Below are 12677 nucleotides of genomic sequence, written 5' to 3'. Positions count from 1 at the left end.
CTCACCCCAGCATTCCAAAGTAATAGTGAGAACTTTGATCCGAGTAGGTACCATTTCCATTTTAACTTCAGGAATTTCATGCCTTTGTGCCATTTATTCAATGTTAGCAGCATATCAACAAAATGCCAAAGCCCTTCTTCCTGGATCAGTTTTATTTATTTATATATTTTTTTCTGCTGTGAAATTTGAAGAAATAGAAGTCTCTATCATAACGTAACACCTCCTTAAGCCCTTCTTTGTCCCACAGCTTGTTTGCCATATTATTGACTGTATAGTTGAGGCAATTTCTTATCAAAGAAGTGTTAGGTCAACTAGGACTTGGGTCTTGTGGTTTTTTACTATAGGGCTTTCCATGTAATTCTTGGTGTTCTTATGTATGAATATTAATATTCAAGCTTATGTGTTTTAACCAACAACCAACCACAACCCCACCCACCCCCCGGCGCGAAAGTTGTAGTTCTTTAGAGTTTTCAAGACATATTAACCCCTTCTTAGTCAAGTTTGGGACTTGGTGTACCGTGATGAATCAGCGCTATGGTGCCAATCCTACCCTTAAGTATATTACTAAACAATCACTCATTCTTCTGCAGTAAATTGGTTTTCAACTTAAACTCAAAATCCAAGTTTTCTAAATTCATTCCTAATTAAATAATTTTCAATTTTGAACTTTATAATTATTTTCAAACTAATTGATAATTAGTTTTAAATGAATTCAAGTTCCTGATTTAGTCTAAGCCAATCTTAACCAAATTTTCCAGTTCAATTAGGACTTTCTAGATCTTTTTGAATTAATTAATAACTCCAATTCACATGGTTTCTTGAGTCATTTACCTTCTTTATATTGTGTAATTGATGAAGTTTGAGGTAACATTTGGATGTGATCTTTTGGCTCCCGCTTCAATCTATACTTATAGCTTCAATGTTGATTCGAACCTTCCAGAAAGTAAACCAAGGGATATGCAGACAGATGACACTTTTTCTTGACATGTTGTAATGCTTTTTTATTTTTAAAAATTGCAGGTAGTGATAAAATGGTTGTTGAGAAGGAACGGCAATATGCTCACATGCCACCTGAGCTTCTTGTCGGTTGTGATGTACCTACAGATGTTTTAAAATCATTTTACTTGCTACCTTCCTTAATGAATCGGCTGGAGTCTCTGATGTTGGCCAGCCAGCTTAGAGAAGAGATTACTTGCCATTCTAGCAGCTTTCATATATCAAGCTCATTGGTTTGTGTTTCATTGATTGAAAATACTAACTTGATTACATACATTTTCTTTTGAATACCTTTTTACTATTCTGAATCTGTTTAATTTATTTTGTGATTAGATTTTGGAAGCCATCACAACTCTTACATGTAGTGAAAGCTTTTCAATGGAGCGTTTAGAGTTGCTTGGAGATTCTGTGTTGAAGTATGCCGTTAGCTGCCACCTCTTTCTAAAATATCCCAAGAAACATGAAGGACAATTATCGGCACAGCGCTCATGGGCTGTCTGTAACTCAACCCTATATAAATTGGGAATTGATCGCCATTTACAGGTATTAGATGTGTTATTTGCTAGCAGCTGTGTAGTCCCGTTGGACTGGTTACTTCTTATTATGTCTAATAATTATACTATTTTGACAGGCAGATCTTTCATCAAACCCGACCTTTTATTCTCATCGTTAACTTACTGCTAGATTTTCTAGTATAAAAGTTTGAGTTTTTCTTTTTCTCCCCATGATTTTTAAGTCTCACAATTTTACATGGGTTTTGATATTGGTCCCTTCTCAAATATTATTTAGGGATCAATCCTAGTTTTAGTCCAAATTGTTAATCAACTGACAGTTGACTAAATTTTAATTAATTAAAGGATGATATTATAAACAGACAGACACCACCTCTTCTTGTTCTGGGCTAGAATTCTCACCAACTTGTCTTCTCAAATCTGTAAGCCGCAGCCCAATTTGATCCTAAAATGATCTCCTGTTGACTTCAAACCCACAAGCACCCCCTGATGGAGAACGAAATTGATGGAGACCAAGGCATGACCTAAGAGCTAGAACCACATATAACCCACACTTATTATTGGAGAAGGGGAAAAGATAAATATAATTATGGCTTGATGTAAATTATGATTTTTCTTAATTATGCCTATTATTATTTTTGGTAATTTTAGTTTTAGGTTTATTTTCTTTTTTTCCTATTTTTAGGTTTTTAGGGTTTGGTAATGATTTTGCCTATATAAAGGCTTCTATGTGACTAAGCAATTCAGAAATGATTGATGGAGTATTATTGTGATTTGAGAATTCTCTCTGTATCTCTTTCTCTTCTCAACCCTTCAGTCTATCCAGCCTATCTGATTCAATTTGTCTTCTCACCCGCATTGATAGGGGTGGCAAAAATCCCCAACCCGATGGTGAACTGCCCCGCCCCCGCCCCATTTAAAGCGGGTTTGGAGAACCGTTTACTTAAATGGGGTGGGGATGGGGGTTAAAAAAAAAAAAACCGGCCGGTTGCGGGGCGGGGGTGGGTGACTAAGATCCCCGCCCCATAACCGCCCCGTTTAATATGTTAAATTACTACTTTACCCTACCATGTTAATATATTTACCAAATTAACCTTCACTATATATATATATTGGAAACCCTACACTTCAGTTTTAGACATCACTTTCATTTCGCTGCTATTGAGGCGCAGCCATGTCTCTGTCTCTGAGCTCTATCTCAAACCCGTCATTGAATACATCCACCATTTCATTTTGCTATTGAGTCAGACCAGATCCAGATGAGTCGTTGGAGAGTGTGGTTGGGGACGAGGTCTGGAGGCTGTTGGGTGAGTTTGCCGTCGTCGAGCCAGTGTTGGATGCTGGAGCGGTCGTAGGTGACTCCGTTGTGGAGAGTCACAGGGGATTTCATGACGTCCAGTGAGATTGGACACCTGAAGAAGCTAGGAATTCTGATGTCCAAACTTCTTGGTTGGTTTGACTGTGAATCTGGAGGCTGTTGGGTGAGTTTGGGAGGCGACGAGTTGGTGGGTGAGTCGGGATTGGATCGAGTCAGACCAGATCCGGATGAGTCGTTGGAGAGTGTAGATTTTGTAGTTTGCAGTTGCAGAGAGAGAGAGGGCAAGTTCAGAGTTTTGATTTTTTGATTCTTGAACAATCTGTAATGATATGCCAGTATGGGTTTTGAACTTTTGATTCTTGCAGACAGATAGATAAACTAAAATATATGGGTTTTGACCTTCTGCTGCTTGTAGATTTTGTAGTTTGCAGTTGCAGAGAGAGAGAGAGAGAGGGCAAGTTTAGAGTTGAGAACGAGAATAGAGATGGAGGCAACTGGGGAGGCTAACATGATTTGCCCTAAAAATATAATCGGTTATGGGGCGGTGGGGCGGTTTCAGGGGTACCAAAATTAAACGGGGGCGGGGATGGGGAATGGGAAACCCGCCCCATTGCCATCCCTACACCCCCTTTGCTTCCTCCTCCTAGTCTCTTCTCCTCTCATTCTCATCCCCTTCTTTCGTCTTGGTTATAGATCTGTATTAAAACAACACTATTCGTCTTAAACTGATGTAGGACAGGGAGGCTTGTTCTAATACAGATTTAGAACTAGAATGAAAGTAAGAGATGAGAAGACAGATTGAAAAAATAGGTTAGATGGATTGAGAAGAGTAAGAATGATGAGGGAGAAGTAGACACGGAGAGAATTCTCAAATTCGCGATAATATTTAAATAATCAAAATTTGAATTGTTTGCTTAAATATTGGCCTTTATATATGCACAATATTTAGTAAACCCTAATTAATCCTAAAACCGTGAAAATACCAAAATAATCCTAAAATTCAAACACTACTAATATAACCATAAACATAATTATGTAGCCCTAATTTATAGGAATTCTTCATTGTATTTAGCTTTTCCTCGTCTCCAATAGTTGGTAAGGGTTATATTCCAACTCTCAGGTATGGTACCACTAGAAGGGGGGAAGCCAAATAGAATTAAGAATTTTTACAAGTTAGGTTTATGTAGTTATGTTTATTGTTTTTTTTTTGGGTCTATGGATATGGCTGTGGTAAATCACATTCATCACTTGAAACTGCATAACGCGAAGGTACATCTTGATCATCATCGCTTGGTACATCATTTGGTATTGGATACGGTGGCTGTGTCTGTGCATATGGCTGTGGTGGTTTCCACTACCTTCCCAGCATCTTCTGCTTTGATCTTTACTCAATGTAAAAGCCCCTATCGAATACACACGGATGACCGCCATATAGATCCTTCCACACACTATTTTCAGGCAATAGTAGTCAAAATATTAGATTTCAGTGAAGATAGCATGGAAATTTCAGTCAGAATATCTTAGAGAAAGAAACCTGTATAAAACACAAGGGCAAGGCATACCCCAGGAAAATACAAGGTCACAAACAAACTAATAGCTTGAGCTAAGCAAACTGTTGGTTGACTACTTCCAGGCCCAGGCCATAGGTTGGGTTTTTGGAGAAGTGACCCTGGCAAGCCCAATTTAAAGTCTAAAGAGGAGCTCTAGAATGAAGAGAAAGCACCATAACAAGCAACCAATGTGGATAATGCCATCTAAATTCTCGAGTATCTGAATCCAGTAAACTAGAGACAGTTAAAACTCAAAGAAGAGAAATGACTTAATATGGATGACACCATCTTCAGGCAATAAATCTCTTATCCTGGGACTCTTTAGATGGAAAGATAAGAAACCTTCCTTCGAACAGCTGAGTAATATCTTGAGTTCCTTTGTTTTTGTTTTTATTTTATTTTTTCTTTTTCCCAAAATATAGACAACAGAGGCAGCAAAAGAGAGATTCCTGACCTTTTGGTTAAGCTCATTGCTGTTCCAATACGAAGAAGTATAATCAATGATCTCATGTGATCTTAGACCAAGTTGAAGGGAAAATAGATGAGTTCAATTTATCCAAAACTGTATACCAGATTGGACCTCTTATCCAGGAACATATAGATCTAGCATACTAGAGGAATAGTAGCAAGTAAATGAACCCCAAGGGGTTAGCCTAGTTGGAAAATACTTGGGCCCTGGTGCTTCATGAAGCATCATGTCTTAGGATCGATTCCTGCTAGGTGCAAACAATTCCTTGGAGGGGTGTGTGTGTGTACCAACTAGGAAAAATAAATAAATAAGTGCTCACGAGTTTCATTTGACTGGTTGCAAGGTAAAAAAAAAGTTCGAGAGGGTAGATATATGTTCCTGTATATGAGGTGTGCGTGTGTATGTACTAATTAGAGATTGGACCTCTTATTAATTGGTAATGGAATTTGGAATTATACGTATGTGTCTAGATACACACATGCAGTAAGAGTGACATGAGCGTTGCTACTGGTTTAGGAAGTGGTATTTGGTTTTCAGAGACCAAGGTGATGGTGGTTGCTGATGACATAGTTTCGGGGCTTGGATAGCAGCAGTTGGCAGTGATGGAGAATATGGGGACATAGATTTAGAATTATTGAAGATTTAATGGAGGAATCAGTGGAGGAAAATCCTTGACTAATTGATGTTGTTTCCTATTATTGCAGATTTACTGTTGCTAGAGGAATCAGTGGAGAAAATTCCTCCTTGTTTCCTATTTTCTATCTCTTTCCATTCTCATCATTTCTTCTCCTATATAGAGGAGCCTCCACCATTCTATTGTGTATGAAAAAAGAGAATATTATAAGAGTGATGTAGCCCTTCGAGCTCTTTGCGCCGTGGATGTAGGCCCTAGTAGCTGAACCACGTCATATCTTTGTGTTCTTCTTGTTTCATTTATCTCTTCACTTATATTTTATTATTTACAACAAGAATAATGCAAGATTGAACTTGAACGATTGAGATGGATTGAGATATTGAGTTCAGTTGTGTATGTGTGTATATACACACATAGAGTAAGAGTGACATGAGTATGGGTGACGTTGGTGAGAGATTATGGTTGAATTTGGTTTCATGACCAGTTAGATTACCCACTGATGAAATCAAATCTTTCATATCATCAAAATAAATAATCATATCTTAGAAATAGTATTAGAAAGAATTACTTGTTTAATAATATTTAGCTGTTCCTTTCCTTTCTTTTGAAAACCACAGATCTAGAAATATCTCATTTTTCCAAAACTTTGCAAGAGAATATCACATTATTATCTGTGCACAATAATTGTTGTAAAATTTACCAGCTTACAATCTTTGGCAAACCAACTTTTACACGCCTTTGGAGTGCATTCTATTTTCTTGTGCATCTGTGGATTGTTTAAAGCATTCTGTATTTTGTCTTTAAATTATTGTGTTTTGCATTTTTTGTTGACAGGGTTACATACGAGACTCTGCTTTTGAACCCCGTCGTTGGATTGCTCCAGGACAGCGTTCAATATTTCCTTGTCCTTGTTCATGTGGGGTGGATACGTTGGAAGTTCCTTTGGACAGCAAATTTCTCACTGAAGACCCGAAAGTTATGGTTGGGAAGTGCTGTGATAAAGGTCATAGGTGGATGGGTTCAAAAAGCATATCTGATTGTGTTGAGGCACTAATAGGAGCTTACTATGTTGGTGGTGGCTTGGTTGCAGCCCTTCAATTGATGAAGTGGCTTGGTGTTGATGCTGAACTTGACCCCTCACTTGTAGATGAAGCTATTAAAAGTGCTTCTCTCCACTCTTACATCCCAAGGGCTAATGAGATTGAAACTCTAGAGGCAAAGCTTGCATATAATTTCTCTGTCAAAGGTCTCTTACTGGAGGCCATAACACATTCAACTGAGCAAGAATTAGGGATTGACTACTGTTACCAGGTAGTAATGGAAGTTCCTTATGAATTTTATATTTCTATATTTTCATTTTAGTACTGCTAATTAAGGGTCTTGAGCAATAAAGAAAGAAACAGAACAGTCTAAGTTCAGAACCTAGCAATTGGCGTAACTTAAAACAAACTTTTCCAGTAAAAGATTTTGAGAGCGTTTACTTAGGCCAGCTAGAGCGCCTGGGTGGGTTGTGCTCCTTCTCTGAGTCTGGATTTATTAATTGAGTGCGGATACATCGCTTGGGTGGATTATGCTCCTTCTCTGATTCTGGATTTATTAGTTGAACGTGGATGCATTGCCAGTCCTTGTATTAGTCATCACCAATTAGTCAGTCATTCATCTTGGGATCATGAATCATTGGTATTCCATTGAATTTTGAACATTTTCCTTGACTTGGAAATTGTGGGTAAATAGTGTATCCATTACTTGCCAGCCTGAAAATCACCTAAACGTAATAATTTTTTTTTGAAATATGTATGTGAACTTGAAACTATGACCTGCCAAGTCTTGGACGGCCTTCCGACTGTTAGAGCACGCATACCTCAATGGTACATCAGTTATTTTATCGCTTGACCTATACTGGTATACATATTTTTTTGATAAGCTATACTGGTATAGAAAAATTCTTATGCTATGAATTACACTAATATATTTGTGTGTGTGTGTTGATATACATGTATATATTATACTTGTATTCTGTAGTTACTATAATTCATTTAGGCATTAAGTTACTCCATACTTTTGCGCTCTTGCACTTTCTCCTGTCCTGATTCTCGCTTTGCGCTATAGGCAGTTAAATATTTCTATAACAACATGCAAAATGATTCCTGGAGATACTAGATATATTACTTTCCTTTATAAAGCTGAACTTTATTTTGACATATTTAAGCAAATGACTAGATTTGAGTGCATAGTATTCTTCTGACTGCATACAATTTTAAAACAAGGTTCCATATTATGTAGCTCTTTTCTTTTTTCATGATTTTTTGACAGAGACTTGAATTTCTTGGCGATTCTGTTTTGGACATACTTATCACATGGCATCTCTACCAAAGCCACACAGATATTGATCCAGGGGAGTTGACAGACTTGCGTTCAGCCTCTGTTAACAATGAAAGTTTTGCGGCTGCTGCTGTGAGACGAGACCTTTATCAGCATCTTCAAATTTGCTCTGGAGTTCTTTTAAGTCAAATAACTGATTACGTGAAGTCTCTTTCTGGTTCTCATAGCACCACCAAGTCACTCCAAGGCACAAAAGGTTCAAAGGTAAGTTCTTACGCTGGCCCATTTTAATTTTTCAACACAGAGGTGAACATTGTATCTGTTGTACTTTATAGGGTAAAGTCCATAAACCCCCCTTGAACTACAACTGCCCCATTAACGGAAATTTGAAATTACATTTTTACCCATTATATAAATGACGCTGTTTCACAATTTCCCCCTTATAGCAACAGAAATTTCCGATGTGAATTCTTGTCCAATGGGATTGTGACAACTCAACTAGCTAGTTCAAAGAAAATTAAACTCTAATATATGTTTCATATTACAGATTATATTTATACATATTTATATGATGGGTTATTAATCTTCTGTACCACAATATATACTATTATCTATGTATATATGATGTGTATATATACAAATTGAAAAGGTAAGGACTGATAGTATATCTCGCTGGTGAAGCAAACCAGTTATAGTGGTAATTCTTATCCATCCAATTGTGGAGGTAGTTGACCCAGATCATTTGTGGTCATGAGATCCCTGATGCCGATGTTATTGTCGAGCTTGATATTGAAGGTGGAGGTGGTACGGCATGCTGTCCGGCGAGTAATGCAGCAGCGGCATTTATCTGGTGCTATATATTACTATTGTTGCTACAACATACTGCATCGCCACCCACTGCGGCTGCAGCGACAATGGGGGCGACCTCCAGAGGCGGCTGTTGGTTCTATGGTGGTTAAGATGAGAAATCAACTGCATCTTTATTTCTCTTACATCTTTCTCTCTCTAAAGCACTCGTCACAATTTACTGGTTGATAAATTGTGACAAAAGGGCAATAATGTCTTTTTAAAAAAGTTGGCTTCATCTCGTGATTTGAAGAGCTGAATTATCCGGAAGTTTAACAGCATTGGGAATTTTGTAAAAAATGGAATAGTTTAGGGGGTTAACTGTCTAAATAATAGGTCAAGGGGGTTTCTTAACTTTCTTGAGAGAGGAAATAGTTCAGGTGGGGTTTTATGCACTTTACCCTACTTTATATTTACTTTTCTATAGATTATCAATTTAAGAACAGGCTTAACTCTAGCTACTGAGATGTTTGTTCTTCCACTTCTTTGTACTTGCTGCTTTGTGGTTTCGTTTCTTGCATGTTCGTATTTACAAGAATCAGTTTGCTCATCCCTTCTTCTGCTACAGGTTCTTGCAGACGTGGTAGAGAGTATTGCAGGGGCAATACTAATTGACACCAAGCTTAATCTGGATGAAGTGTGGAGAATATTCAAACCCATATTACCTCCAATTGCGACACCAGACAAGCTTGAACTGCCTCCTCTACGGGAACTGATTGAACTATGTGATTCTCTTGGGTACTTCATAAAAGAAAATTGTATTGAAAAGGGAAAAATGGTGCGTGCTGAGCTGAGTGTACAGTTGAAAGATGTTCTTCTGGTTGGTGAGGGATTTGGGCAGAATAGAAAAGTTGCAAAGGGACAAGCGGCTCTTCATTTGTTGAAGGACCTGGAGGTTTGTTAGTGCTCCTCTAAATGCCTGCATTCTGTTGTTTTTTTCAATTAATCTTTTCTAGAATTGCATCACTGTCAAAGGTGACAATGAAAACATCATGTAAGATAAAATACTAGATTATTCGATTGGTCTTTCAAGGTCTTTCTATTTTTTTCATGTTTTAGCAAAATGATTTAGCTATCACTCAGAATCACTTTATGTCTCAGGAACCATTTCAGACTCTATATATCTTATATGCTACCAAAAAAATTTCTTTCTGCACTTCTACTAATGTTATCTTATTTAAAAATAATAAAAATAAAAAATCATGAGACCAATATTACTTGCAGAAATATTTTTTTTATTTATGTTTTTTAAAAAATAGATTACTTGCAGTTGTTTTTGTAAAAAAAAAATCCTGTTTCATGTTTTTCTGGTATCCCCTCTCTTTGTGGTGATTTTTTTGATGAGAAAATTACTTGGAGATTTAATGAGCTTAGCCAAACATAACGAATAAGTAAATTAACAAATAAACTTAGATATTTTCCTTCTTGTAATGAAATTAATAAATAAACTAAAATATTTCCTTCTTAAAATTAGTTGAAATATAACATGTATTGATACTGGGCTTCAAAATTAGGGTTTGAGATGCATTAGAGAACGAGAGGAAAAGAGATAAGTAAGAACAGGGTTTAAGAGTATATCTGACATCAAGAACAGGGTTTAAGAGTATATCTGACATCTCTATGCCCAATCTATTTATATTATTGAATAAGGAACATTTAAAAAATTCCCTGTGCGCTAATTACACACTAATTTCGAATATCCCAACATAATTGCATGTGTTTAATGCTTCTTGTGAAGTATGATGAACTAACAACTTAGCTCCAGTTTCATGATGGCTGTATGTCTTTGATGCTTTGCTTGTTCATGAAACATAGCAAAGATGCCAAAGAATAGAGAATTTTTGGCTATTAACTAGTATTGTTTGTTGACTAAAGAAGCTGCATATCCCATCTTCATGTCAACTTTTCATCCGTCATACTATTCTAATGTTGTAATTCTTGTTTTGAAAATCTGAAACAGAATAGAGGAATATCATATGCAAAGAGGAGAAAACAGGGCCCTGATAATGTTGGTGTTCCGTCTTTCCCAGACTCGAGTAATACTGATTGTGGCCAAACAGAGACGATATGCAACAAAAGGCAAAAGAAAACTACCACTGAGTTGCACTCAAAGCTGATCGGAGCTACTACCCTCAGCGATGACAGTTCTGGGAAAGCTTGTGATCCCAAGCTAAACATTCCAGGTACAGACTGATCTTAATTCTCATGCTTCAGTTTGATACTAAAGGTTAAATAATAAAATAAACCGATACATGAGTTTAGATACTGCTTGTTAGATACTTCCATAATGGAACTTCAAGCAGATCTGATATCTCAGTGGACAAAATAAAATCATCTATTGAACAGTTATATGTTTAGGATTTGTACAATATTCCATAGTATCTCAAAATAATTACGTGTGTTTAGTATTCAAGCTGATTTGTCATGTAACATTATAGAACTAGATTTTATTATGGGTCTGTAGGAGATGGTGAGTAGATTACATTCCGTCCTGTACAAAAACGGCATATTCTCTGCATTATATATTTCCTGAGAACTCATTGAGTGAAGGACCAAGTTAATTTCTTCGTCATTGTCTTTTTCCTTTTTTTTATTTTTGAATTTTTCTTCTTGTTTTACCAATTGCTCTACTAAAGAATGAGGGTGCTGCTATGAGTACCAGTGTGCAATTGTACTCTTCCATTATTGAATAGAGCAACCTCAGCATATCTTCATAATTTGGTGTAATGAAAGTAACTTCCCTTTTTGGCAGTTATTGCATCGATTGACATGAACAAAGGAGGACCTCGAAAGTCACTTTTTGAGCTTTGCAAGAGACAGCAATGGCCAATGCCTACATTTGATGCAACAGAACACAAATCAAGGTTTGCCCCATTAAGTCTTACTCATCAATCAAGTTCCTTTTGCAATTTGATATTTCTAAATTATTCGCTTCGACATTTGTTGACTCTCAATACGTAAAGCTATAGAAATTTCTTCCCTTCAATTTAGCAACACTCATTTCTAAAATTGGGCTCTGTGTGATGTCATCTTGTACAGAACTCCCATACAATTTAATGGACGCGCTGAAAGACAAGGTTTTAGTAGTTTTGCCTCTAAAATCACGTTGACCATACCTGACTCTGGTGTCTTCGAACTCACTGGAGAGCAAAGAGCTGATAAGAAGAGTTCTTTCGACTCTGCGGCACTCCTCATGCTGTATGAGCTTCAACGGCAAAAAAGGCTCATCATTGATGATGCTGTTTGAGCTTCAACGACAAGGAAAGCTCTCGTTGGTGAAGTATGGAGGCCATTTTCCATTCCATCTTCGACGATGGAGGCCATTTTCCATTCAATCTTTGACCTCCCCCTATTTATTCTTCATAAAATAGAGCATTTTAGGGAGGATGTAAGTAAGAATAATGTTGTGTATATATCATATAGCATCTTGTACATTTCCTTCGCATTTTGTAAATAATTTTTAATACGACATTTTTTTTTTTTTTTGCCCGGCGATGGGTTAGAGGGGAAGGGGAGGATGGGTGGCTCGAACACTGGCACTCACGCCCCACCATGAGGCTCACCCACCACTTGGGCTACAATTGGTCCAGGGGGTTACCTAATCTTTGTGACTCTTTTAACATTGGAGAGCCTGAGAGTTGTTTAAAGGAGACTGGCTGACTTGGGTGATGTGTGGCCATCCAACAACATTAGGAAAATAGGTTTTGTTAATGAATTAAATAGAACATTAGAGTATTTCAAGACTATAAAATATAACTTTATCTTGGAAACAATCAAATTAACTAAATTATGGGTTGAATTTCAAAAAATCTGACAAAACAAACTAGTACTTATCTTTTCTTATGCGAGAGGAGTTCTTAATTTTTAAATACGGCTGGGCAAAACCATAGATTTTTTTCCCCTTTATTTTGGTAAAGTGAAAAAGAAATTATATGTAAGAACTAAGAACCAAGCATTTCGCGATTCATTCTTAATGAACCATATCTTGAAATCGATCTACTACTAGCATGGTACCCTTTCAAGGTAAGGA

General features: G+C 37.0%; 1 protein-coding gene across 1 annotated transcript in view; it reads left to right on the top strand.

Moving 5' to 3' along the window:
- LOC132283263 (endoribonuclease Dicer homolog 3) overlaps positions 1 to 12136 on the top strand; it is a 29702-nt gene extending 17566 nt beyond the window's left edge. The window contains exons 18-25 of the mRNA XM_059785196.1: positions 1021 to 1229; positions 1330 to 1539; positions 6314 to 6790; positions 7793 to 8065; positions 9216 to 9542; positions 10608 to 10830; positions 11400 to 11511; positions 11687 to 12136. Coding sequence (XP_059641179.1) covers positions 1021 to 1229; positions 1330 to 1539; positions 6314 to 6790; positions 7793 to 8065; positions 9216 to 9542; positions 10608 to 10830; positions 11400 to 11511; positions 11687 to 11894 — 2039 coding nt within the window. The 3' untranslated portion in view covers positions 11895 to 12136. The remainder of the gene's footprint in view (positions 1 to 1020; positions 1230 to 1329; positions 1540 to 6313; positions 6791 to 7792; positions 8066 to 9215; positions 9543 to 10607; positions 10831 to 11399; positions 11512 to 11686) is intronic.
- The last annotated feature ends 541 nt before the right edge of the window (positions 12137 to 12677 follow it).

Source organism: Cornus florida, unplaced genomic scaffold (assembly GCF_030987335.1).
Source record: "Cornus florida cultivar Cherokee Brave unplaced genomic scaffold, ASM3098733v1 CherokeeBrave_3.0.0_Hap2_Chr11, whole genome shotgun sequence".
NCBI lineage: Eukaryota > Viridiplantae > Streptophyta > Magnoliopsida > Cornales > Cornaceae > Cornus > Cornus florida.
This window is presented reverse-complemented; position numbering and strand designations above follow the sequence as displayed.